The sequence below is a fragment of the Rhineura floridana genome, chromosome 10 (assembly GCF_030035675.1).
Source record: "Rhineura floridana isolate rRhiFlo1 chromosome 10, rRhiFlo1.hap2, whole genome shotgun sequence".
NCBI lineage: Eukaryota > Metazoa > Chordata > Lepidosauria > Squamata > Rhineuridae > Rhineura > Rhineura floridana.
The window spans coordinates 11,960,626-11,988,532 of NC_084489.1; the positions used below are offsets into that span (position 1 = coordinate 11,960,626).

The 27,907-nt window shown below is 39.7% G+C and overlaps 1 protein-coding gene across 2 annotated transcripts in view; it reads right to left on the reverse strand.

Annotated features, from left to right (window-relative positions):
- ANLN (anillin, actin binding protein) overlaps window positions 1-27,907 on the reverse strand; it is a 35,434-nt gene that overhangs the window by 2,253 nt on the left and 5,274 nt on the right. The window contains exons 2-21 of one of the 2 annotated variants that reach the window (XM_061587604.1): window positions 25,543-25,696; window positions 24,201-24,461; window positions 23,221-23,546; window positions 22,338-22,539; window positions 20,457-20,647; window positions 20,231-20,338; window positions 19,217-19,325; window positions 18,400-18,513; window positions 16,605-16,834; window positions 16,244-16,395; window positions 15,756-15,903; window positions 13,450-13,585; window positions 12,346-12,528; window positions 9,227-9,353; window positions 8,212-8,260; window positions 8,073-8,129; window positions 6,686-6,724; window positions 6,415-6,436; window positions 5,031-5,143; window positions 410-496 (exon numbers count right to left, since the gene is read on the reverse strand). In XM_061587604.1, coding sequence (XP_061443588.1) covers window positions 410-496; window positions 5,031-5,143; window positions 6,415-6,436; window positions 6,686-6,724; window positions 8,073-8,129; window positions 8,212-8,260; window positions 9,227-9,353; window positions 12,346-12,528; window positions 13,450-13,585; window positions 15,756-15,903; window positions 16,244-16,395; window positions 16,605-16,834; window positions 18,400-18,513; window positions 19,217-19,325; window positions 20,231-20,338; window positions 20,457-20,647; window positions 22,338-22,539; window positions 23,221-23,546; window positions 24,201-24,461; window positions 25,543-25,696 — 2,808 coding nt within the window. The remainder of the gene's footprint in view (window positions 1-409; window positions 497-5,030; window positions 5,144-6,414; window positions 6,437-6,685; window positions 6,725-8,072; window positions 8,130-8,211; window positions 8,261-9,226; window positions 9,354-12,345; window positions 12,529-13,449; window positions 13,586-15,755; window positions 15,904-16,243; window positions 16,396-16,604; window positions 16,835-18,399; window positions 18,514-19,216; window positions 19,326-20,230; window positions 20,339-20,456; window positions 20,648-22,337; window positions 22,540-23,220; window positions 23,547-24,200; window positions 24,462-25,542; window positions 25,697-27,907) is intronic. The other variant, XM_061587605.1, reaches the window with a different exon arrangement.

Here is a 27,907-nt window from a genome sequence, read left to right on the forward strand (position 1 = left end):
CTTATCTTTCAGACAGTGCCTTTTCTAAATAATGCAGCACAGTGCTCAAGTACATGAATACTCTGATTTTGGGATTGTCAGTGGTTTTTATAGCACACAGCGCCACCTGCTGGATTCAGTAGTAATCAGTTACCTAAACTGATAATTGCAATTTAGCAGCTGTGATCAAATTAATATCTAATGTCACAGGACTTTTGAAATAAGTCTATAAGTCTACACCTGCTTTGTTAGCCAGAACCTAAGGAATCACACAAGGCTTTTGGAAGGGTTTGTCATATTCACAAGTTTTGGTGACCTCTAGATATTAGGACAAACACTTAAGGACAATTCTAGAATCTCAGTCCAGATCATGATAGGCTTGAATATGAATGAGAGAGAGTGTGTGTGTCTGCATGCAGTGATAACTTACCAAAAACCCTCTCTCCTCCACACAAGAATCTATTTGACATTTAATCTTCAGATATATATGGCCTTCCAGAGGAGATAAAAAAGGAACCTGAAAAATAAGATGGAAGATTCCAAGAATTATTTGTACTTCTCTTCAGCATATCTCATTTACATGAAGAGCAAACCAAACAATAAAAAATCAACTTGGAGCCATGTTCACTTGTGTATATCATTCATCTCAAATATACCACAAGGTTTGTTACAAATAATAAAGCTGAAAGCTTTAATGCTCAGATTTCAGAAGCTTTTGGAAAGTTTCCCCTTGCTTAGAAAGAGGAAGCCGTCTCTTGCCATTTGATAGTCAGAGGATGAGGAAAACCTACAATTCAAAAGCAGGGCTCCTGGAATTGCCATCACAGCTGGTTGCTATCAAGCTGAAGAAAGTAAGTGGAAGAGATGGCAAAACATTGTCAGGAAAAGACTTGAAATGGCTGGTAAAATACACCTGGTGCAATGGGAAGAAGGTTAATTTTCTATCTAACAACACTGACTTTATTAAAAGCAAGCAAACTAATCATTTTACAGATAAGATTTTCATCTCAGTCCTCAACACAGACAACTGCACCACAGTTAACAGGTATGCATGTATACACATGCATCATTGCTGTATCAACATTGCATCCAACTGTGCTCCTGGGATTATCTAATGTGTGCTACATATGTACTCTAGTTAGGATTAAGGGATCCTTCCCATGAGCCACTGAGGCAAGAGGGGAGAAGGAGAAAGGAGGAAGAGAATAGTTCAGTATGCACTGGAACCAGGTCCTTACATCTGGTGACTCATTCCTGCATCTAAGGCATATTACTTGCTCCAGTTTTAGGCCTCTTCCCCCTCCCACAAAGTAACATAGCTACATGATGTGGAAGAGCCCCCACCAAATATGAATGATGCCAGAGACCTTCAGTCAGCCAACTTGAAGAAATTAGGCTGTGGCCCTTCAGACACAAAACTCCATTCATATTGTGGGTAAAAAATAAAATAAATGTTACTAGTGTTAGTAGTGTTACAGTATTATTGGACAGCCAATATAGCTAAGCAACATCCAAAAGCAAAGGGCATCCTTATTTCCAGCAAGACACAACACACTTTAACCTGCATATTATTGGACAAAGCAGTTAAGTCCACTACCCTCAGGAATACAGACAGCACACTTGAAGGACCCAAAACAGGTTTTCCAAAACTTACTTATGTCACCACAGCAAGTTTAAGTAGATACTCTGTACATATTCAGAGACCAAATAATAAAGAACAGCACACTTATTCATTGCTTTTAAGAAATGAAGTATGTCCCAACATGACAACTCTCAATTCAACTGAGAAATCAGCAAATTTCCAGAAGTGAATTGAAATGTATGCTTTATACTCTTCTATAAATACTGTGTAACTTTATTTCCCCAAAGTATAAACATGCCAAGTACCAGATCTTAAACTGAGCCAAGAGCCTCATTTTCATACTTGTAAACTTAAGACACTACAATTCCTGATCCAGAGATGGTATTTCTGCACATGTTTGAAAAATACTGTACTGAATTTACTTAAGTCTCCTATCTATTGCTCAGGCTGAGAGCATGGCAGTTAACTCACCAATGATTTTGCTTTCAGCACACATTTAGAATAATCTGTATCCATGTACAGAAAATGATTTACTGTTTTCCCCATGCTTACTTTCATTTTTAACAAAGCACAGAAGAATCTACCTCCTTCAGTGTACAGGCAGGCCCCGCTTTACAACGCTTCGCCTTTTGGTGTTCTGCTAATGTGGCGGCTTTCAGTTAGGGAAAGTCCCCTCTTTAAGGCACTTGTTCCGCTTTTACGGTGGTTTTTGCTTGTTGTGTGCCATTTTTGTGTCATTTTCGCGCAACGTGCACCATTATCTTCAATGGGTTCCGCTTTTCGGCAGCAGTCCGAAACAGAACCTGCCATATAAGCGGGGCCCGCCTGTATAATAACCTGGCAGGCACATTTTCTACAGCCTATATATTATACAAGTCAATGATGGTTTGCATCCAGTGAAATTTTCATTAGATTCCAATTTCATTTCTGCTTATAATAAAACCTGGCAGACTTGAACAAGTATTTGTGGGTAACTTCAGTCCATATAATTTTGCGGTGGTAACAAGAGATGTAGATAAAAGCACTTATGAAGAATTGTCCAAGGGTGGTCAAGAAACTAATCACTTCAAAAGCAAGTGATGGAACCGTTTTACTCACCAGAAAGGTGAGTAACAGGAGAGGAAGACAATACCCACTAGGGGGTACCCTGGTGCCCACTACAGAATGCTCTGTATGCAGTTATAAAGCAATCTGGTTTGCATACCTACTCAAATGTTCCTCCTTTTGGTTTTAATTTGCTTGTGATGTCATCAACACAGAAAAAAGTGGTTCTGCTTGTATAAAGAGGGGACCAAATCCTTACAGGCTTGCATAGCAATGTTTTGCTTTGATTTCAGTTTCAGTAATTTAATACGATCAGAATTAAGTTTTTTACACTTGCAATTATTTCAACACAAAATGTAACAGTGCAGAATTCAGCAAGCCATTTTTGGTAAAATAAGAGCCACACATAAATTCAGCAGCTATCATCAGGGCGTGGAGTCGGTACGCCAAACCTTCGACTCCGACTCCTCTATTTTTCTACTGTCCGACTCCGACTACACCCAAAATTGCTCCCGACTTCACAGCCCTGGCAATCATCATTAAAACATTTTAACTGGAGCATAATGCTATATTGGAGCATGCACTCTAAACCCCTGTGTTTACATAGGTTTTCCTCACTTTTGTGTGAAGAGATACACTGCATATAAGATCCCCTGGTACAAAGATTATAAACAAGTAGTGCCCAGACATGTGCACTGAAAGTAATGGATTGCAGCCATCAATTGCAGCACAAGCTGAAACAAGTTCATGCCAAAGTGATGCAAGAGTAATTCCTTGGCAGGTACTGCACCTGCTATCCAGGTGATTCCCATTTGGAGAAGCATGTTAGCAGAGGTATTCTTAATGCTTCAAAAGTTGCTAGCCATACTTCTAGGACACTCACTTTAGAGAAAAACAAAACAGAAATGCCACACTGCATTGCCCAAATTTCAGAAAGCTGGGTTACCAAGGTTATTAAGCTTAAAATAACAAAGTTTACAGTGCCCCGTCTTCAGCTACTGAGTGAGGCAGAGGCAAACCAAGATCACAAGCCAGAAGGGGTGCAATACTGAAAAGTGAGACCTTCTCTCAGCAAAAGAAGTGTTTCTTTTGAAGTTGGCTGCTATTTACATAGTCAAGGAAATGTATCGATATTGGATAGTGTGCCCATTGGTCAAGCTTCCATAGATTTGCTTGCACACAAGACCCCACTTGACCTTAGAATTATAGTGTGACATGTTCCTGTAGGGACATTCTTCCTTAAAATTGCTTGCATTCATCAAGTTTTTGAGCATTTTAATATGGTCCTTAAAGCAGCACGTCAGTACAGTCATCAGCAAAATTTAGTGACAAGGACATAAGCAGCATGCATTGGGAACTCTTTGTGAAGGAAACATAGCAACCTTATCCTGGAACAAATAACCCAGTGGCTCTCTTTCCTTAATTCCATAATTTATCTAGGAAAAAAGAAATGAGCAATGCTGAATGCAACAAAAAACAAAACAAAATGGAAAAGATAAAACAGCAGCAGAGCACTCATGATGTGTATTGCGAGAGTCTATTTCAGCTTTTTAGCTGTACTTCAGAGTAACATAGCAAACCTATATTGCTGGCCAGTTTGCTACAGAAAGGAATGGAGCAAGTTGCAAAATGCAGTAATACAGCCAATAATCAGGGTGGAGTTTAAACCATTTATGCTCACAAGTTAAGTACCTACTTCATAGTTCACAGCAAACATGTAAAAGTTGGTTCCCCAGTTGAAGTTCCTACTACTAGTATTTCCTGGGACTACTATTCGAATGAGAACTATCAGGATAATTTAGACAAGTTCCGTATTTCATATTTCTGGCTATTATCATTACTAAAAAAACCAAAATCGCTTTGGAACAGTCAAGAAATTTATGTCTTTAAGGCATGCAATCAGTCTTTAGAAAACCTAGTAATTGCTGCATTGGCCTTGAAAGACCCCACCTCCACTAACAATTTTAAGAAAAACAGCAGGGACCAACATTAAGCGATTGCCAATTTCTCTGCTTGTGGAGATTAAAATGTTAGATATGTAAGCAATGACTCGCCTTTCCCAGAAGCATGTTATAAATATCGTTAGGAATCCATTGAAAAAAACTGTCTCCCACACAAGAAGTTTCCTCCTAAACTGACAACTATTTTTGAAGACATTTTAGGCCTCAAGAGAAAAGATTATTACTTACTTGGTAGCATAACCATTGAAGTAATAAGGCAATCAATAAGTGTGTGTTGAGTATTTTCATGTGTGGTTACAAAGCACACAGATTGACACTTAGCTGTCCACAAGGTGAGAAAGCTTTGAGGATGTATCCTTTCGGTATTTCAGCAATACTGCTTTTCAGATGACAATGCAGGGTGACAACACTAAGCTAAAACGATATACTGGAATAGCTTGAAAACACAACTAAATGATGATTACCTTGTCCAACAAAAATTTGGTACTCCCTACTGAAGACAATGAAACTGTATGTGAACCAACAAGAACAAAGTTACTTGTGCGTACAGCATTGGGTCCACCTGGACTGGCCATGGCTGTAAAGAAAAATTTTAAGCATAAATTTAATTGATTAATCTGACCGATTAAAAACTTTTCTATCGACTAAAAAGGCTCCCCTGATTTTTTAAAACATTGTTGCCCAATGTTTTTAAGTAATAAAAACTACAGATGGCATGCACCATTTTAGAAGAGCCATTTCCCCTTCACTCACATCACAAAAAATAGGATGGGTTCTAAAAATATACATCTCAGTTACCAAAGAGGTGCATCTTCAGCATTTGCCGAAAACTGTACAGTGAGGTTGCTAGACATACCTCTGTGGGAAGGGAATTTATCAACTTAACGGCTGCTACAGAGAATGCCCTCTCCTAGGCCACGCCACCAAGCCTCTGAGGGTGGCAGAACTACCAAAAGAGCCCTCTCCTGCAGAACTCAGTGATTGGTTGGGGATGAGACTGTATTTTAGATATTTATTTAAAATATTGCTATATAGCCTTTTCATAAACTGTCCCAAACATACAAGCTCCTAAAATAAAACCATCTATGCAAACTCTAAGAACAATTTCATCAAATCTAGATCACATGACCCTGCCCAAGCTGAGCGGTACACCGGCAGAGCTTGGAAAAGTTACTTTTTTGAACTACAACTCCCATCAGCCCCAGCCAGCATGGCGCTGGCTGGGGCTGATGGGAGTTGTAGTTCAAAAAAGTAACTTTTCCAAGCTCATACAGCCCATCTTTGATGCCTCCCTCTCATTGGTCAGAAAAACCTATTAAGTAAGATTACTTGAACCTGCAGTAACACCAAGCAGAAAGAACTCTCTGAATTAGATAATGACACTACTATTACACAAGTAATATAGTAAAATTTGAAAATAGAGGGAAACAAGTCATAGGGCAAAGTTTAATGTGCTGGGGTTCTCTGAAACATCTATGGATCAGAGCTACGAACTCTTTCCTCATATTTGAAGATGGTTATGATTAATGAAGTATACACATTTTCTTTCTAGGTCTTTACTTCTGCATAAGATATGAATCATTACTAGGTCCCCAGACAAAAATCCTGACCAACGATTTTAGATTTGTGAATTGTATAAATTCTCACACAAGACACATTGCACAAGTTGCTGTCTCATGGGAAGACGAACCACCTGTCTTACTGAGGAATTGTGACAAATGAGGGAGCAAACACATTTTACAATTAAAGGCATCAAAAGGATTCATAAAATACTGTTAAGGTATTACAGATAATAATTCTCTCCAACCCCCACCATATTCAGGATTAGTATCAAAAGGTTTTGCTTACCTGGTGCAAGAAGGTTGCTTTTCTATTAAGAAAGGGGAAAAACACATGGAAACAGGTTGTTCAAATAACATTTCAGACAGTACACTTGAGGGTTTTTTGTGTGTGAGCAAGGCTGATCTAGATCCTTTAGTGAAAACGTATGGTAAGAACAAATAACTAAGATCTCTAACATAATTATACTTGCTGGATATAAAAGCCTCGGTCACAGTTAGCTGTGGTCTTTTGAGACGGGAGATTTTGTTTTTTAAATCATTTAAATATTAATACTTACAGTAGTAATAGATGTCAGCAATCTCTTTGGAGTAATAGCCTATGACATTAGAGAAGACACTATAAATGCCAAACACACTTCAAATGTTCTATTATGTATGGTTAAGGCTGTAACAGATGTAAGAATACTTGTACTTCAAGAATTGCACCCACATAAACACATTTGTGGCAGGCATTTGTTTGGAACTTTCAAGTTACTAATTTATATAAGATGCAGTTGTAGACAGATGTATTGTTTATTAGCATATATTGTCTAAGACCTGATTGCGGGCTACTCAGGGAAAATATTTTTAAAAACTGTTACAGCCTATATTGAAGAAATCAGGGCCAGGGCCAGCTGGACTTTCCTTCCTTGCCCACCTGATGGGATCTACCATTGTGGTCTGCAGGAAGGGTACCAGAGGGGGAAGAGAAAGGTGGGCAGGCAAAGCCCACCTCAGAATCTGCTGGATTATCCCCTTCCACCACAGGGGGCAATTCTACTACCAACTGCCCTGCAGGAAGGATACCAATAACATTTTATATACGTTTACATTGTTTGTTGTGTTTTTTAAAAATATATAGTTTAGCGTATCTTGTATGCCACCTAGAAATGATTTGTATTCTAAAAGGCAAAATATAAATAAACTGAAATAAATATTGCTATGGATTATGCCAAAATTACTTGGAGTAGGACCATATCATTATAAAAGAGAAGCATTTTGTTGCATTTTTAAACAGACACACACACCCCGATTAGCAATGATTTTGGTTGATCTATCAAAGCAGGCCAATTTACCATCACACTACGTATTCTGGCAACTCATCCATTTCCACCAGCTCCACAAAAAGAACAAATTCAAGGTGTACCACTTTGCTGAAAGCACTCTATACTACTTCAAGTATTTACAAGCTCTGTCAGAGATGTTTTTGTTTACTTCCTCTCACATGACTGTGAATTGGCAACCATCTTCCAATTTTTAAGCAACCAATAAGGTTGCAGTACAGGACACTGAGACACAATTTTAACAATGTCCCCCAAGCAAATAGAAACTGAGTATGCTAGGATGTGTTACCAACAAAGAAAAAAATCTTGTACTAGATGCCAATGTGGAAACCATTACTATTCCTTGGCTTTTATGAGAAGCAGCCCCCTCCCCATTTTAGAACTGATGAGCCATGCGAGATGACTGAAGTTATTAAACTGAAGCATTTCAAGATTTATTCTACCATCAATTCACACACACACAAAATAGAGTACTGCAGTAAATCTGATGTAATCTTAATAAATTTAAGGAGCAATTTTTTTAAAAAAATGTTATACTGATTTGAAAATTTGTTCTTTCCTTTGAATTAAATTCCTTTAGCACAGATTAACATTGCTAAGATATTGCAATTATCCTCTTTACCTTTGATTTAGCTGACTTTTTCCTTTTATCAATACCTGTGCATTCTTTCTTCTGTACCTAATAAAAGAGAAGAATATCTTAGAGCCTATTGTTCCCCCAAGTGTTCTTTCAAAAAAAAAAAAAAGAGAGAGATACATACCAAGTTATAAACGTCAACATTTATCTCGAAATCACTGGACACATCTTGCCTTTAAAAATGGGAGAAAGGATTGAATTCAATTCAGTAAGTTTCCAAGTCAAATTTTACAATTCAAATAATTTGAACACAGATAGTGGTAGTTCACACTGTACCTATGCCCATATGAGGCAGCTGGCCACAGACTCCAGAGCCACAACTGCTGGTTCAAAAAGTAATAGTAACTATCAGCCAATCCAGTGCTTCCAAGCAAATTCCTCAATGAGTATGTGTTTCCACAATTCCCCTAAGGAGCATCTGGTTTAGGTGTAAGGCTTTTGGAGACCATCTTATGCAGGTTTTCACGGCTCTATTCAGAACCCTGCTATTTCTCCCTTGAACATGCCCCAATAACGGCAATTAAGTCCAGACCTTCTGCAGCATATGGGATTAAAACTGTTCCCTAGAACATGCTGTGTAATCCTATTCTTCCAAAGCAAGTTTTAATAAGAGTTCAAAATCAATGGTGCTTGTCAAAAGACTTGAGACCATTCTACAGTTTAGCATTTTTCCTTGAGGCAAGTAGCAATTGCTCACAAACTAGCAGCCGAGTACCAAAGATAGCTGTAGAGCACCACAACAGACAAGAAGGCATGTGCACAAGTATTGAGCTGCTACTGTTTTCCAGCTGGAAAACAGTATTTTGGAGTGCAGGTTACCTCAGACAGCAATGCAGCAATTTGGAACACTGAAAAGACAAGCGAGCACTCACTCCTTTCTTATGTGACATGCTATATGAAGATGACTGCAGCTCATTTATCTTTTCACAGCATCTAAGAGGAGGATGAATTTGTGAACAAAGTTATGCTTAGATGCGCTTCCTGATCTCCAAAATTATGTTTTATGATGCTGCTGTTTCAAGTTTTGTTTTTAAACAAATTTTGTTATTGTTTATTGCGACTGTTACCTGCTCCAAAGCATCTTATAGAATTTGTATATGCAAGAATAAATTTAACTAACTAAACAAAATAGTACTTACAGTGTAAAAGTTGTTGTAAAAGTAAGGGCATCTCCATTCAGGGAATTTGTAGTACTTGCTAACGGTGTAGCAACCATGTTTTCTGCTCCTGCTTTTAACATTATTATGTAGTAGTAGTTTGCTGTTTCTGTGAATAGTTTAAATAGTCCATCATAATCATAGCTTTACAAAAGCAGCTAACACAAGTGATTAAAGACCAGCATTTCTGCTGCTAATCAACTTATTGTGCAGTTTTAACTCTATGTTTAAGGTTTATGGTTTGTAAGACAGCTTATTTAAAGTGAAAAACCAATCAATCATGTTGTATTTAGCAATTGAGAGAGATTTATTTTTCAAAGGAGCATAGTATACAGTAGGGCCCCGCTTTTTGGCACCCCGCTAATACGGCGGCACCAGCGGGGCGATCAGCTGGAGCGTGGGGAGCTCCAGCCACCGCACTCTAGCTGACAGTGATCAGCTATAGCGTGGGAGCTTCCCACACTCCAGCTGATCGCTGTCAGCTGGAATACAGTAGGACCCCACTTTCTGGTGGTTTTCGCTTTTTGGCGGGAGCCTGGAACATAACCTGCTGTATGAGTGGGGTCGTACTGTATTATGCAAAAGGACTGATGAAGTCAGGGGAAGAACCTAGAAGTGCTTTTGTCCAAAACTGTGCACTAAAGAAGAATGCTAAGGCTGCATTCCTATACCCACTGAACTCAGAGTACGAATATTGAGTGCAATGGAACTTTCTAAGTAGATGTGTACATAATCACACTCAGGCAGAGCAATCCCAATGCCAGGAAGCTGGAAGACAAGAAGCCAGCAGAAAGCTCCGCTGGATCCTCCTCCTGCTCAGGAGCCACCAGACTGGCTAAATGCTGGCTCCTTCGGGAGCTACATGTACAAGGTGGCTGGGAAGCACTGGCTCCAACAAGCAGGCCTCCCGGGGCGTAAGCACTCCCTGTAGGCTACAATGGCACATAAGTAAAATTACTTTACTGCACCAGCCTTTTGGCTGGCGGAGTTTATGGAGGGGAGATCAGGACCCGGGAGAGGGCTCTGAACACGAAGATGTTCCGTCCGTCCAACACTGACAGAGTTCCTCCCCCACCATTGCCTGAGGATCCCTGGCAATGCTGTCAGGCTCCCAGCAGCACCACAGCTCAGCAGCAGTGGAGGGCTGCTGGGAACAGAGGCTGGTAGAGCTCAGCACAGCCAGGAGCCTGCCAGTGCAGCCCAGACTTCACGGCAACCAACTCACCCCAGCATGGCAAAAAAGTGAGTTGGACTGCGCCCTAAGTCAGCCTAGACTAGGGTTGCTAGCCCAGTGCCTGCAAAGGCTCCCCATGGCGGCCAAAGGACATGACCACCTAATCAAATATATGTGGTGGCAGAGTAGTTTTAGGTTTTGTGGGTTTTATACCCATCATGGTTTCCCTAGCATTTTCTGGGCACCGATTACTTAATTTTGCGTATTCCAAGCAGTTTCTGGGGAGGAAACCCCCCCCCAAATCTGTTTGGTTTCAATTATTAGTTCTGCTTTCTCAGTAACAGCACTTTCGGAGCAACAGTTGTCTTCTTCTGCTGCCCCTGCTGCTTTTCAGCTGAGATACAATCTCACACGATCATTCTAGCAGCATCTGAAGTCATCAGGACTGAAACTACATCCAACTGCAAGTGGCAATAGTGAGTGGCCAATTTTACTTCCCCCCCCCCGAGTATCCCTTGCATTATAAACAGCAGCTTAAGTTGCCTAAACTTGGTCATCTTCAAGGACAGGGAGAAGGAAATAATGTCTCTTGATTTTCAGAGACATGTGTGGAGGGGAGAGGGGAGGCAGGAGGCTCAAGAGACTATGCCTCTCCCTCCACATTTGGGGAGGGGGAGAAGAGAGGTGTCTGCTGATATGCAGGTTTCTTGCCTGCAGCTCAAGAGACATTTCTCTTTCCCCTCCAGCCACCACATGAGATGAGGAGGGAGAAACATCCCTGAAGGTCAGAAGATGTTTCTCCTGCCCTCTGTGCTTTTTATCTACAGAATAGATCAGGCAACATTTGTCTGTCCCCTCACATCCCACCCCAAATCTCCACACTGAAATGAAGAAATCCAGTCTTAGATTTTCACTGAAGAACTTCATTTCTCCAAAATTAATTCTATTGCTTTTCATTCTTCAATGATCTGCAATTTATGCTTCCGTAATCAGTGTATACTTCCTGTACACATACATGTGTGTTTAAAGATGCATGTGAGAGAAGGGAGTGTGAAAGGATAACCACAGAACTCCCTCCTCCTGCCCCCAATTCTTGCCTACTCTGTGTGCTTCCAGGAGCTAGATGATTTTAAAAAGGACATTTAGGAGCATCAGGGTGAGCATCATGAATTCGGTATGCGTGTGTGATCTGTAAAAAACCATGTCCATTAATTTAGTTTGTGTGATCTTTAAAAAGCATTCAGCAATGCCACACCCCCACAGCAGCCATTTTGTGACTGGTGTCCCTGGCACTTAATCAAAATTCCAAATGCGTCCACTGGCCAAACAAACTTGGAGACCCCTGGCCTGTTCCATAAGTAGAATACGGCTGTACTGCAAACAGAGTGTCATGCCACTTGCTGTAGAGAAAGACATTTCTGCCCTAAAACTCTGTCTCAGCGATGGAGAACCTTAGCTCCTCTAGATAGATTCTAAGTCCTATCTGCATGGCCAGTGGTTAGGAATGATGGGAACTGGACCCCATGGTTTACAACAAATGAAAGGCCAGAAGTTCCCCATCACTGTTCTCATTAATCTGACTTGGGGGAAGTTTTTCCCCATCTCCAAATATGCTTAAGGTCTGAACATTTGCTATAAGCAAGCAGAACCAATCCAAAAAGTCATCCAAGTTTTCAAGTATTCAAAACACCTCATGCATTATCCAAGTGTAATCCTTAAGACTGATTTACCTTTACAATGTTATCACCCATATAGCAAATGGGGGTGGAGGGGTTGAGAAAGGATTGCCAGAGGGCAATTAGTGAGTTCATGCCAGAGGTGACTTTCAGACAAAAGACTTTGATTTGTGGGTCAATCTCTTGGCCACGACATCAGTTCCTACACTAAACCATAATTATAACCACACAAGTACAGCAGCAGACGTTACCTGATTTCTGGACAGTACTGCATACAAAATCTGCTTTCAGAGGAAGATGCATTTCTGACAGAGTAACAGATCCCCTGGATGGAGAAACACCGCTAGGCATGGATTCAGCTTTAACCTTCTTGCTTTGGGACCCTTCGTTTTTTAGTTTGTTTAGTGCTTCCAATAATGCTGTCCTTTTTTCAGCTGAACAAACATTACAAGATGAAAATTAAGGTAGCTTCCACTGCATATGCTTCCTTGCCAATTACTGATTAGTTTCAAGAAGAGCTACTTTCCACAAAATGTTTAAATAAGAATGCCATTGCTGGATCAAATGAAGGTCAAACTAGTGCAGCATTTGTTTCCAACAGAAGTCACCCAGATATGAAAAATGAGGGCCTCACTGGCTTGCTATCAGCAGGTGGTATTCAGAGCCAAGTGGACGTTTTGGTAAGTTAACTTTATGAAGGCCGATTCTATGAATGGGTGTTATCTAATTGTTTTAAAACCATCACCACAGTTGGTGGCAAAGTATTTCACAGGTCAGTTGCACATTGCTTTAATCAATTTTAAACATTTCCTTCAAATCTTGGAGGAATAGAGGAATTGGGTGAGGTAGCTTAGTGCTAGAGAATGCCTTAGACTCAGGGCTGTGGAGTCGGAAGCAATTTTGGGTGCAGTTGGAGTCGGAAGAAATGTACCGACTCCGACTTCAAAATAAATTTTGATTGACAAATTTTTAAAAATATAAATTCAAAATGTCAAAGAAGCTTCTCGTGAAGTCAGCTGTAGTTGAGCATTTCACCATAACTCAAGATGGAAAACATTTTGTGTGTCAGTGTATGACACAGGACCCAGATGAAGACAAATGCTGTGATGCCAAGATCAGCACATATTCAGGCAGCGATAAAAATGCTCCTATGAGAGCTTCCAATTTAAAAAGCCCTTTCCAGGGCTGTGGAGTCAGAAGCAATTTTGGGTGGAGTCGGAGTCGAAGGTTTGGCGTACCGACTCCGCAGCCCTGCTTAGACTAGTATAAAAGTATGTTAACATGGGCTCTAAACAGGTTATAAAGCCTGCTGATTAAAATACATATAAAGCATTTTTTTAAAAAAACCACCATACTTGCAATGAGAAGTAGTCTCTCAGCTTCAGCTTCTTCTTGTGAGCCTCTTCCATGCTCCCCATCAATACAACAATTCAGAGCCTGGCTGGCTTGATGTATGACTGTTTGTTGCAGATTGATTTCATTATTCAGTTCCTAAACATAGACAAGTAAGTGGGCTTAGTAAAACCCAAGAACCTCATCGACCACGTTTATGCTACAGTTCCATCAGTTTCTTTGGGCACACACTCTGCAATCTACACCTTAAATGGAAGCTCCCCATAATGCAAGATCGTGATCTCACAAGATGGAACTGGAAGCTGGTGTGGGGTGAAGTGTCCTGCTATTGTTTATGGCATCTATCCATCCAAAAAATATGTGGTGTGTGCTTGCAAAAAAGACATGCCATTTTAACTAGGAGTGTGCACAGACACAAGACTTGACTTGTATCTAATAGCTTTGGGATGCAGCCCTAATTGTTCTGGAGCCTCTCTCTGTCTTTCTAATTAGACTTATTATTCAGGGTATTAGATCTATTAGAAACAAAGGTCTGTCTCTCCCCCCCCCAACTGTAACAGGGACTTTAAAAACAGCATAATGCTTTTGCTTTTACATAGAATTCAATGAAATTTGCAGGCACTGTAGCCATTCTAGAGTAGATTAAGTTTGTCAAATTGTATGCAGATACTTCTAGGGGTTTTTGTGCTGGGTACTTTTAAGAGAGAAAGTATTTTATTTTCTGCCCTTCTGAAGTGACAAAGCCTTCCAAATTTCAGATTGATAACTGCAGTGGGTTCTCCTACAAGGCTAGAGACAACTGCTTTGGGGTGGGGGGAAAAGGACTCACTGGTGTGTATGAGAGAGAGACTGACAGAGACAGAAAATCACGGGAGGCTGGTGGGAAAAGAACATGGATCCCCAGGACAGACCCTATTACCCCAAGGGTTGTTGGTGAAGGTAGACTTCTGCTCACACTACGGATTTTAGACAACACACTCCACTGACTTGCATAGAGGAAGGGGGTGACTGTATGAAAAAAATATTATAGAATCACACACAAAAAAAGTATTTTAATATTTCTTTCCCTCCTCCAAATCACTGTGACTGGAACGCAATGAGAAAATACAGGCATACCCCACTTTAACATACGCAATGGGACCGGAGTGTGTATGTAAAGTGAAAATGTACTTAAAGTGAAGCCATTATCTATGCATGTACTGCACTGCAATCGCCACTAGATGGCAGCGGCATCATGCCATTGTGTCCGTTATTGCAAAGCGCGTACGTTAAAGTGGGGTATGGCGGAGTATGGAGCATGTACGTTATAGCGAGGCAACTTTAAGTGAAGCGACTTTGAGCGGGGTATGCCTGTACTACAGTTATAACCTAGACTTGTCAGTCAAAATGACACTGACACACGTTCGGGGCATTTTCCTAGTCAGCTTGGCTTCACTTTTTAAAAAACTGTGGTAGTCACTTAAACAAAATGCAGTGTTTGGGGGGCATCTGAGTCCGGAGTGACTCAAGACTTTATGGAAGTCCCCAATCTGACTTGGACTGCACCATTAACAAGGCATCTCAACTCAGAAATATAAAAACCTCACCCAAACCACATGTACACAGAACTGATAAACATCACCAATTTTTATTATGAGGGACACATACACCATAGTTCAAGAAAGTGAAGAACGGTCTTAAATACTGAGAGTACAATTCTATACATGTCTACTCAGATGTCCCATTGAATTAAATGGTGCTTACTCTCAGATGGGTAGATATAGGATTACAGTTTTATTGTGCATTTTAAAAAAAGTAGATCAATAAAATCGTATGGATATTGCCGAGTTGGGGGAAACCTTGTTGATGTTTAGCATTGTCTTTGAAGGCCTACGTGAATGCTCCCATACTTAATTAGTGAAGAACTGAAATACTTAGGCCTCAAGCATTAAAGAAAAAAAGTGAGGGTGGTGACTAGTAATGACATGAATGCTAGCTAATAGGTGCTGAGATATCAGTGCAACCACCTTCTGCCTAGCACTTTGGACTGGTGCAGACACAACTCTGCTCGTTAACTAATTATAGGACAGGACTGCAAATTCACACAAACCCCCCTCCCCCCCATGAGTGAATTTCCTCAACCATACACATGGTTAACTCCAACCTGACATTCAAAAACAATTCTGAAATCCAAACTCCTAGGCTACAGAAAGCTTTAGGAGTAGAAAATAAAATAAAAATGTTGGAAGTTTACAGTCCTTGTATAAAATATGAAATGGCAAAATGGATATAACAGCTAATTTTCTAGGACTCGAAGGCAGAGTTCTACCTGCAATTTGTGTTTAATGTTAATTTGATCAGATGTTCCATTCCTTTTTTCCTCAAGTCTGGAAGAAACATCTTCTTTACGAACAATTACTTGCTTTATTGAAGGACGATCCATTTCTTTAAATCGCTGAGATCGATAGGCATCAATACTTCAAGGGAAAAGTCCAGTTTTAGAAAGATACAGAGCAAGTTATTTGACTGAATACATTTCAGAAAGCTCAGAGACAAGAAAAGGCTTCAACTGAGATTGACTGATCCTGCCTGTATTGAGAGAGACTGCCAGCTTTTATGACCTCCCTTAAGACAACTGTGGCAATATAGATTTTCTTCATACATGACGCTCAATGACGACTAGGTTAATGGATTCCTTCCACCCCCAAGTTTTTTCCAAGGTTTCAGAAAGTGCCACAGTGCTGCCCTTCTGTTTTCCTTTCTCTCTACTTTACTGCAATTGAAGAGACCAGATAGAAAGTTTAGCTGAGCAATTACCTATACAGAAGATTACGCTCCTCTGACAAGGACCCAATGCTGCTTCCAGACTCAGTTCTGCAAACAGATGTTCTTTGAAACTTGTTGGACTTTGGACTATCATTGCTTGCATTGCTTCCCTCATCAACTGATTTGCTAGGGGAAGCAGAAACCTGTAAGAGAGAGGGAAGAGGTGCAGATCTTTGACCATTCTAAGTGTAATTACAGTTTGAAGCAATGCTACATGTTATAATGAAGGGACTTGGATGTTAATGTCAAACTGAGAATGTTACAAGTTTGTTTTCCCCATTTCCTAGAATTTGAGTCTATAACAACCTGGATATGCCCAAATAATACCATTGTATTAAGTATCTGCTCTCACCTCTGGACTTACAACAGCAACAGACTCTGTTAAAGGTGTTAGGAGGGACATTGATGAAATATTCAGTGGTTCTTCCTGTTCATCTTCACTGTCAGCTTCTAAGGTCATACTCATCTCTTTTTTAAGTTTCTCTATATCAGGCCCATCCTCTTGAAGAACTTCATCAAAGATGTCATTTATCACCTTTGAACTATCCATCTCGTCATTTGCCTCAGTTTCGTGTTCTTTGTCTGGAGAGTAAAATCCACAAAGTCTTTCAACATTAACTAAAAAAAAGTAAACAGAAGCATCCACATATTGACTAGAAAGCAGTGAAAGATCTAGGGACTGGAAGGACCACAAAGTGATCAAATCCAGACTTCAGACTTCTGCTCCCTGGCAATATCCGAGATACAGAGACAACAGTCCCACATGGCTCAAGAAAATGGCTTGGCATTTTGATCCATAATCTAACACATCCTTATTTTTAAAAAACCAAAATACCACAAAAAATAATTAGGACTAAACTATATAAATTCCCAATTTATGCTCACATCTCAGACTTCCTATTTGGGAATGAGGTCTGCCCTTTGAGTCCTCCAGCCAGCCAAGCCATCAGACATTGAATGCCAGGAGTCCTTTTTTATTTCTAACTCCCCTGTTGTCATAAAATAGTGACAGCCCCTATCCTCCCACAAATACCAAAAAGAGGTCCAGTGATTCAAATAACTTAAACAGAGAGAGTGTAAATATAAGCAAAAGCTGTCTTTGGATTTTAGATAAACTACTGTTATTTTCACCATCACTAAAAGACATTTATTCTTCAAGGTAGGTAAATTAGGAGATCTGATACTCCAACATCTAGCCCACATTACACCAAAAACCAAAGTACATTTCAAGCAGTCCACTTCCTCTCACAGTTCATAATTTACCCCATCCCAAGCTTTTATCCAATATGTACATCTTGTAATTCCAAAAGTTTGAAAAGTTTAAAAGGACATCCGGCCATGGTTGGAATATCAGTTTGAGCTCATAAAGCTTGGTGTACTGGACTTTAAACTTGAAGATGGGTTTTAAAAAAAGAGATTGCTAAATGGCATCTCTGCATGCTTAGTAGCAAATTGGACTGCCATCCTCACACCTTGGTCACCCAGTTCAATGCTTTTATTATTTATTTAATTAATTTATATCCTGCCCTTCCTTCTAGAATGAGCACAGGGTGGCAAGCAAAAACACTAAAGCATTTTAACAAATCTTAAAAACAAAACATCTTTAAAATCATCATATTAAAACATCTTTAACATCTTTAAAAGCAATTCCAGCACAGATGCAGACTGGGATAAGGTCTCTACTTAAAAGGCTTGTTGAAAGAAGAAGGTCTTCAGTAGGTGCTGAAAAAATAACAGAGATGGCACCTGTTTAATATTTATGGGGAGGGAATTCCAAAGGGTAAGTGCCACAACACTAACGGTTTGCTTCCTATGTTGTGCGGAGTGGACTTCCTGATAATATGGTACCTGCAGGAGGCCCTCACCTGCAGAGCACAGTGATCAGTATATAAGGGGTAAGATGATCTTTCAGGTATCCTGGTCCCAAGCTGTGTAGGGCTTTGTACACCAAAACTAGAATCTTGAACTTGGCTCAAAAGCTAATGGGCAGCCATTCATTTTAATTCCAACATGCCCAGGAATGCAAAACAAAACCAAAAACACAAGATACTGCACAGAGTTTAAGCCTCCTTTAAGAGAGATAATCTTTGAAGGATGAAGCCTCAATAATAAGACAAATTCAGGATAAAGAATTAGGAAACACAAACCGTTCTGCTTGTCAGGAAGTTGCTCAAGGTTCGTGGTGGACTGTGCTTTTACAGGAGTATGCGGTGAAAAGATTTTCAGAGGACTTTCTTCTATCTTTTCGTATTCTGAAGTTCCTAGAATTTTCCAAAGAATAAATTACTCAAGAAGAGCTAGCAGTTTTTAAATAAAATTCAAAATTAAACTGAGATAAGCTATTTCACAACTGGCTTATATTAACTAGATTTCTTGAAAGACTTGAGAGATCTCCAGCTTCTGCTTACTGAAGCGAATGGGATGAGAAACCGATGGCAGAATTATGTAGTAGTCCTCTGAATTTTGGCATTTTTACTTATTTTTCAAGAGGCATGCCTTAGGATTCTCGGTACCTCATATCAATATTGGAGATAATGGACAATACATTGAACACACACACCCTTCCCAACCTGTGTCATGAGACTATGGATCTGCTCATATGTTCTTTTCATCCTGAACTTGGAAAGTTATAAGTCTCAGGGACAGATACCAGGGGCACCACAATAATCTAATCAACAAGGCATTATTTTCTACCCACAGATGCATGTCTCATGTGACAACACACTCACACTGTAAAGAAGAGGTGGGGACACTATGGCTGTCCAGATAACGCTGAATAATGTCTCTCAATCACTGACGGGGGCTGACAGAATCCAACAACATCAGGAGTGCCACTGCCTCCACCCCTGCTGTAAGGCTTCTGCCAACAATTTACTAGGTGATGATTCAAACACCACACTATTTTTAAGCATGCCAAACCATGAGCTTTCATGTTAAGATAGTTTTATGGTACAGCATTCTTACCAAAAGAGATGCCTTCTACTTCTTTAAGTGCTGCGGCCTTTTCTTCTGATAACTGGGAGTTGGTATCTGAACTGGGGAGGAGCTTCGATTTAGTTTGAGTCAGACCCTCCTAGAAGAACATTCATAACAGTTTAGCCTACCTTAAACTAGCAAAACTAAAGTGATATTAAGGTGTCATTGCATTTACAATGATTCCACACTGTTGGTTAGAATCCAAGGTATATGAACATACTCATGCTCCCTGCCTGCCCCATCCTGCTCCCCCCCCCCGCAATCCTACCCCGCAAAGATTGCTTGGAACAAAGTGAGGTATGTTAAGTGGCAAAATGACTTAATGTGGTTTGCATAATACATTCCTTTAGAACCTCAGTATTGATCAGCAAGTAACAAGCTTGCCATAGGTGTGAGAATACATTAGAATTTTGAACATTCAGAAACACACAGAATTGGTAAAATTTGTGATGCTTATCACAGGAAAATAGCATGAAGGCTGCAAAACATGGTCATACAATGCAACTAACCTACAAGGTTGAGAAACGACCTGTACAGAGCCTTAATACATTATTCCCACATGCTTTATATGTAAAACAAATCATAACACAGGGAGTTGCTATGAGTATCCACCCCAGGCCCCATAATTGGCAAGAGAAGCTCTGCTAATGGTGCCTCCAATAGATGTTGCTAATTATGGCCCCAATTACGGCCCTCCTTCCTGTTGGATACAACTGGCCGCCGAGTACAGTCCAAAATCTGATTATTTAACTCAGGCCTTTAAGGTGAGACATCACAGTATCTTTTTTTTTTAGTTTCTTAGATTACTGTCCATAGATCAGTTTACTTGACTAATATTACTGATTATGTTTTAAAGATTTTTTCAAATTTTACTGTTTTATTGACAGTTTTATATTGTATACTGCTCTGTGATCTTCAGATGAACAGTGATTTATTGACAAATTTAATAAATAATCTGAAGTAGCATTACAGATTCCCTTGTTATAAGTTCCCACATATTACCAATTTTGTTTCTGGGCATTTTTTCTTGGAGTTATCTCCTCGTTCAGCACTCCACAAGTTGCCCCTGTCAAAGCGGCCTCTAATGCATGCAAGCTCTCTTTCACGTTCCTGAACACACAAAAGACAAAATTAAATGTAATCTCAAACTTGTACACCTCTTCAATACATGTCTAGTGTTTGAGCCTGATCATTCCCTATGTTCTTACAGATGCATAGAAAATCATACCTGTTTGAGCTGCTGTGCTAGACTGGCAGTAGAGGATGCTTCATTCTGTCTAAAGAGTCTTTCGTGGATTGTCTTTGTATTTGGAGTGATAATGGGAGTTCTGTGTCCTCCAGTAGTAACAGGACTTTGTATACTATGCTCCTGACAACGCTCTCCAAAACGCTCCAGAAAAGGCTTAATGCCTGGTCCTCCTATAAGAACCATGGATTTTGCTTCATTAAAAAATTACATTCTTCACGATTTAGGAATAATGGTAAAACACAGCATGAAGCTTTTCTTTATACACACACTATACAACTTTAATGCCAACTACTAGATTCCATATTTGAACATGTTCCGATGAGGCATTACAGTATAGCTAAGAAGCAGCAGTTCCAATAATCCTATATTTGTCTACACACAAAAAAAATCCACCTCAGAATTTGGGGTCATATCCAACTAAGTTATACTCCTAGATCCATGGAAATTAATGGACCAAAGTTAATCATGTTCATTAATTTCAATGGTTCTACTCTGATTAATGCTGATTTTTATTTAGAAAATGTCTTATTCATAGAATCTCAAAATTATGTATTTGGTTTATCTTTTCTGTGCAACATAACAGAATTTCAGAACATTGTATAAAGTAGAGGCCCATTACCATGCAGCTCTTGGGGCTATCCCATACAAAAGACTTTTAATACAAAAACCACCAACTTTGTGACTCAGCTACATTACACAAACCCTCAACCTAGGGCTCTGGAAGCCCTAAGGCCGGAGATTTCCACAGTTTTAACAGATGTGTTTTTAAGCTGTTATCCATGATTTAACCAGAGTCACTTGCACCCAATCCAGATCAGCAAGTCAGCCATCACAAAAGTGTGAAAGGGAGATTTATTGTAGAAAATGCTAAGCTATTTCATACTTTGAGCTTTTATCAGAAAATGTACAGAATTTTCTTAAAACCTACAGCCCGATATACAAGTAATGCCATCTGCCATGTGAAAAGCCTGAATTCCGTAAACAAAAGCAAATAGGGTAGAAATGATTCAGTGACATGCACGCCAGTTTCATCTGCACTTGCAAATTTAGGCTTTTGTATGCAGCTACTAGATTCAATATTGGAGGGAATATTCTGTGTTTTAGGGTATCAAATACCACCATGCAGATTCCAGAATGACTCCATTAGCCTGCCAAAAACTTAGTTGTGCAGGTTGATGTTACTATGTGAAGCTAGGTCTGGAATAGTATTCAGATTCTTGTTCTTCATCAGCTAGTGATGTTTACAGCAATACAAAATGGAACATTTATTCAGTCTTAATTCTCATGAGGCAGACGTCTTCTAGCATAGCATAGTAAGAGACGTTTAGCAACCCCAAAGCAAAGTGTCTTACCTGGGAGTAGGCCCCAATTAACACATCAGAACTTGCTTCCAAACAAACATACATCACAACAGCTTAAAATGATAAAAAGGTAAATAAATGAAGATGTTGGTGACACAGCAGTATGAAGGTCATATTGTGCCAAAACACTAGAGTACATCTCAACAAGTCATCTCTTAACTTTCCATCAGTTCACACCCAGAACTTTGCTCTCTATCTTAGTGTTTGCTGACAGCAGTTCTGTTTATTTATAGCTCAATTATCCCCGAAAAGTTCTTTAGTACAATATATAAACATTATAAATGCTGAGAAATGACATAATAAATTAATATCTTAGTAACTAAAACACTGAACATAGCGGCATAAATGAAACACCCATCTCACAGTGCACATCTGGAATATACACTATTTAGCCAGCTAAGGAGCTATGCAATGTTTTGCAGAAATCCATTGCACATAAAAAATTCTAGTTCAAATTTCTATAATGAATGCTGCTTTAAATACTAATGCAACCCTTCACCTGGTGTAGTTGGTTTATCCTTATCAGTTTGTACATGTGTTCCCTTGATTCGCTCTTCTTTGGCAGAAAGTGGTTGAGATAATGCTGGTTTCAGTGATGGCTTAAGGTTGGCCTTTTCTTGTGGCAGTTGTTTTGGTTCCTCAGTTTCTTTAGAATGATTGCTAGTTATCCAAGAGGATTTTGTTACACAATTATTAGCTCCCTGAAAGAGGGTGAGGAAAGAATAGTTGTTGCATTCATTCAAAAGATTATTTGACGCCTAATTTTTTAATGTTACAAATTAACTACCCAGATGCAACACTAGCAATTCTTGAGTTACTGCTCTAGATTGTTCTATTAGGAGAGCTAAATTAGTGTATCCATCCCCTCCCACTACCATGTTCACAATCACAGCTGAAACAGAAATCTCCAACAGGGATCAGAACCTTTCACCTTGTCTTTAACAACTCTGCATGTTCTTTAATACTTGCCATTTACAGGAAGCTCTCAGTAAATAAAAATCTAATGATGTATGCTTATGTATGATTTTAGAATAGACACTATTTTGTCCAGCCTAGCTCCTTTTAAAGAAGTTACAATTTTTCACAAATTTCCCCAAAGACTGACCCAGATTACGATTTTGTTACATTTAGGTGTTGTATGGATTGCAGCAGTCATAACGCACACACCCATGTAAGAAGCATTGCTTTCCACAAACACGTATCTCCTTTCCTGAAACTGCCACTTCTATTCTATAGCACAATTTTAAGTATTCTAAGGTGCATTGTATTCCATGTGACTTACTCCCTAATAAGGGTTGTTAGGTTGCAGTTTAAGATTATCAGTCTCTCCGCTGTAAAGATCTAGATAGGAAATAAACATCACATTAAATATGATCACTTACCAATTTCTTATTCACAGATGACTCAACAGTCCTTTGCGAATAGGATGCAGCATCCTGCTTCACACTGCCGCTATTGATTCTAGCAGATGCTTCACTTGTAGTGAACAATTTGGATAAACAAGTAGTACCAGGCTGTTCTTGTGTACTGTTTTGCATTGCAGATGGATGACTTAGGTCATTTTCCCAGGAGCCAATTGTAGCAGCAAGATTAGCTAAACGGCCTCTTCGCCCTATTGGGGTGTCAGTTTTAAGGGGTCGTTGTTTGGGTGGGGAAACGATAAATTCTTTTGTTTGGATGGGAGATATACAAGAACTTTCAGATGAACCTGAAAATTGAGATGGTACAGAGAGGCAATACTATGTGGCACTTGACAATTAAAGCAATTCTTACTAAAAATATAAAAATGAGATACAAAAGCAAGCCAACTCAGTTACCTCTTCCACTTTTCAAAGCCATCTCACATAGGATAATACAGGATCCCAAAGGGGAGAAAGGCTATTGTATTGTTCTTGTCCTCCCCAACAAGCAATACTGTTGGCGCCACAAGAGAACTCACTCACACTTCATAACCTCCCATAATATTGAATACAATAAAAATTAACCCTAAACATACTGCAGGTTTGTGTAATAGTCAAGGACTAACCTGTGCTAACAGAATGGAATAATCTTTCCTGGTTGCCTGTGACAAGTAAGAATCATCTCTAGGCGCTCAGGCAATTTTTTATAAGTGGGGAAAGACAGTTGGCTCCATTTCCTTTCAAGCTGTTTATGGCCAGGTAAGCTAAACTAGTCTGAGCCAAACAACTTCTTTCCCACCTAAGGAAAATATTTTGCACATATATAATTTAGATATATGAATGTCTGAAATTAGGTATCTTTTTTAAACAGCACAATGATGAAGCAATACTGAACTTTCACTTGCTTTTATAATTACAAATTCATTTTTTAGCTATATCAGTCATGTAGAATCAGGACATACCATTGTCCCAGCAGCGCCGTTGTTCAGCTAGTTTTTGCATACGTGTTTTAACTGAAGCAACAGAAGTTGGTTCTGATTTATGGTCCTGCTCTTCAGTCTCGATGGATGAGGCAACATGATGAGAGGTAGGAGCCATTTCAGGAAGAACGTTGTCTATGAAAGGTGAGCCCATTGGATACCCATTCTCTGAATTAGGAAGTGGAACCTCCACATTGTCTGAACAACGTCTTTTGGATGGTGATGGCTTTGTACCTGGCTTTGCTGTATAAGTTTGCAAGGGGGGGGAAGGATAAGCTGGGTAGGCTTTTCAGCTAAAGCTACAGCAGCACTCCATTAGAAATTCAAAGTTCACATACAAGAACAAAAATTCACCCTCCTGTAACTCCTCATATTCAATCAATCATTTATTATGGTCAATGACCAGCACTATAAAATGTTAAAACAGCAAACAATAAAATATGTCAATATTATACAGAGAAGGAAACAAACGGCAGCAGCCTGAGATAATATGGAACTGTGGTGTTAAAATTAGGGCAACGATGGGGAATGGCCCACCCGAGGTTATCCATTATTGGACGGCAAACTCCTCATATTAAACAATTCCCAGTTATTGTACAACTGTCTTCTGCCTTTACCTTGATTAAAAAAATGACTTGAGTCAAACTCTCTGAATGCTGCTTATAAATAAGTGAAAAAAGTGTGGCACCAGTTTTGCTTACAAAAAGCCTGGAATAATTCAATATTAAGCTGCACCAGTGGTTCCCAAACTTTCTCCCTCATGGATCACTTGAAAATTGCTCAAGATCTTGGTGGACTACTTAATGATTTTTCTGCCTGTTGTAGCAACCATAATACACTGTGCTAGGTATTGTATGATTTTTGTTGAATCAAGATTAAACTTCTTAATTCTAGTCTCCCATTAACTTTGTTGCTAATCCTCTCCACTCCTTCAAAGTGCCTTCTTCCTCCATCACTTCTGGTCAGTCCTGCTCACCTTCCAGGTGAACCACTGAGTCCTAAAAATAATGGGGCAGACACTGCACCTGTTGTTCACAGCTACTGTGCCCATTGCTCTATAAAGACCGTCACAGCTCACCTGAAGCTCACGGACAACAGTTTGAGAAGCCCTGATCTACACGGTATTCGCTACACTTTAGATCCAGAACACAGCTCCATTATTATCTAAATGAGCTTTGATATTACTCTATAATGTTTAGCATTGTCAGATGTTGATTAGGTACTAGGTGAAAAGCAACGCAACTGGGCTAATAACTTCTACACACATAAAACCCTGCAAACCAGATTATGATAGCACATACATTCTCATGTTTGTGAAAAATACCTTCTTCACTAGGCTGATGTGGTTGGTTACCAGCTTCTGACAAAGGTTCTCTGCTCCTTTTTGTTTGTGTTGTAGGTCGCACTCCTACTGTGGGCCGACCAGCCATCTTCTTCTGTAAATTCTCTCTCCTGGCACGGGTTCTCTCTAGAAGTTTCTAAATATTCCACACAGATTAACATAGGTAAGTTTGTGTTAAGAACTAGAAAGTCACTGCAGTCCTATTACAATCAGTTCCTTTATTTTAAAAAGTGCTTTGTCAGCAAGTTGTATGTTAATTTCTGTAGAAACTTTCTTACAAACAAAACTTATGTTTTTCTGTCCAAAGAAGAGATAGGCAGTCGCATTGCATAATCAACTGGAATGTTGTGTTCACTCTAAGGACAGGGACTACAGAAACATTTCGGAATACCTGCAATAAGAAAATGTCCAGTGCTAGCCACAAATGATCAAACTGCACAAGAGATGCAAAAATATTTCCAGTGGTTGAACTATAAGTCTCAAGGAGTGAAACGGCCAAACTAAAGTAGCTGTTACTGCAACACCTGTTGTTTGTCAATACAGATAGCTACCTTAATCACAAAGTATCTGTGTGGACAGGCAAACCACATGCTTAATCATAAAGGATCTTTGTGGGCAGAGGCAAATAATATAGCCTTAAAATCAGAAGTGTTGATAAAGTTCTGAAATGATAGAATAATTTTTAATGTATAAATCCTACATGTCATCCAAAATACGGAAAGGGGGTGGGGAATTTTAACTACAGAACAATCCAACTAGCAGGGGGGACTATTTGGAAAGTGAAGTAATTTTCCAGCTCAGGAAGGCAAGACAAGCTTGCAGGAAGAGTAATTTTGCTTTGGATCTCAAATTCCCAGGCAAGTAAAGCCACCAGTTAAGCCCAGTTGCGTTAATTGTTTAATCTTGGCCTAACTGCATGTCTAAGACCATCCAGATGCAAAGATTAAATAGCAAATATGCTGCAATGCAATAGCTAAACAATAACCATTTAAAGCTGGGAAGTGTGCCACTCACATTCCATTTTGTTCCGTTAGCGTACCATTTCCAAGTATTTCAGTTACTACAGCTCACATGTCATTTCTGAGGAATGTGTATCTCTATAAAATTGCCCTGCGACTGCAGAGCTGAAGTGAAAGCACACTCTGGCCTCCACCAAAAGCCAGTGGCCAATAGTCACAGGGAGGCTGCACCCCCTGCCTCCCAGGAAGAACCTCATGGCAAGGGGAAAACCGGCCTGGCCCATCCATCAGCCAAGTAAGAATCACTTTCCTTCCTGCAAGAAAGTACACTCACATAGGACTGCAGAGCTGGGGATGCTGTAGACCCATCCACAGGCCAGAGGCCAAGGCCTGCTAGGTGTTTTGTTTTGTTTTTTGGGGGGTATTATTATAACTTGTTTGTAAGCTGTCCAGAAGATTGCTTGACTGAAAGGTGGGGTATAAATATTCAAAACGAAACACACAGCTTTTTAGATCTCTAGATTTTCTATCCTTTAAGGCAGTTGTCAATACAATACACAATCCTTATAACTATAATCAGTCTGAATCTACATAAATAAAAGTAACGCAGCAGGGCTTCTCAAAAATGCTTGTTGGTATACCTCCAAAGGGAATCCCAGAGCTAAGAAGTTATTGAGTCTCCAATGTCCTATTTTGGGTCTATGCGTGTATTTAATATGTGCCCTTTACTGACCAATGAGCATAATAGCACACAGGAAGCTAGAATCTTTGTAGCTTGTAGGCCCCAAACTGCTGGGAGTTTGAAGACCAAAAACCAGCAGCTTGAGTTTTACCGACTTAGGAGCAGTGGCATTATTTGGTCTAAGTGACAAGCCATTTAAGGCAGATGTAGACCAATATGTTGAGCTTAAAACTGAAGGGAGGACAGGATACAAACATGCTCTTTTTTTTGCATCCTATCCATTCATTAAGTTTCACCATGGCAATACACATTTGTGGATATTTCAAGGCGGCCAGTATTTGTACAGTTCAAAACTAACTAGGAATCCAAAATCAAGCATAAGTGTGTGCAAAGGCACATTTCTCTCCATCTCCTTACTCCCACCCCCACCCCACTCCTACTGCTCCTGAGCTGGGAAGGGAGAAGAGGCAGAGGAAATGCTTTTGCACACACCCATACCTGATTCTCAGCTAATCTGGAAAACTTTCAGAGCTTGGAAAAGTTACTTTTTTGAACTACAGCTCCCATCAGCCCAATTCAGTGGCCATGCTGGCTGGGGCTGATGGGAGTTGTAGTTCAAAAAAGTAACTTTTCCAAGCTCTGCGCCAAGGAAGTATCCACAGATCCACAGATTAGACAAATTCATGGAGGACAGGGCTATCAATGG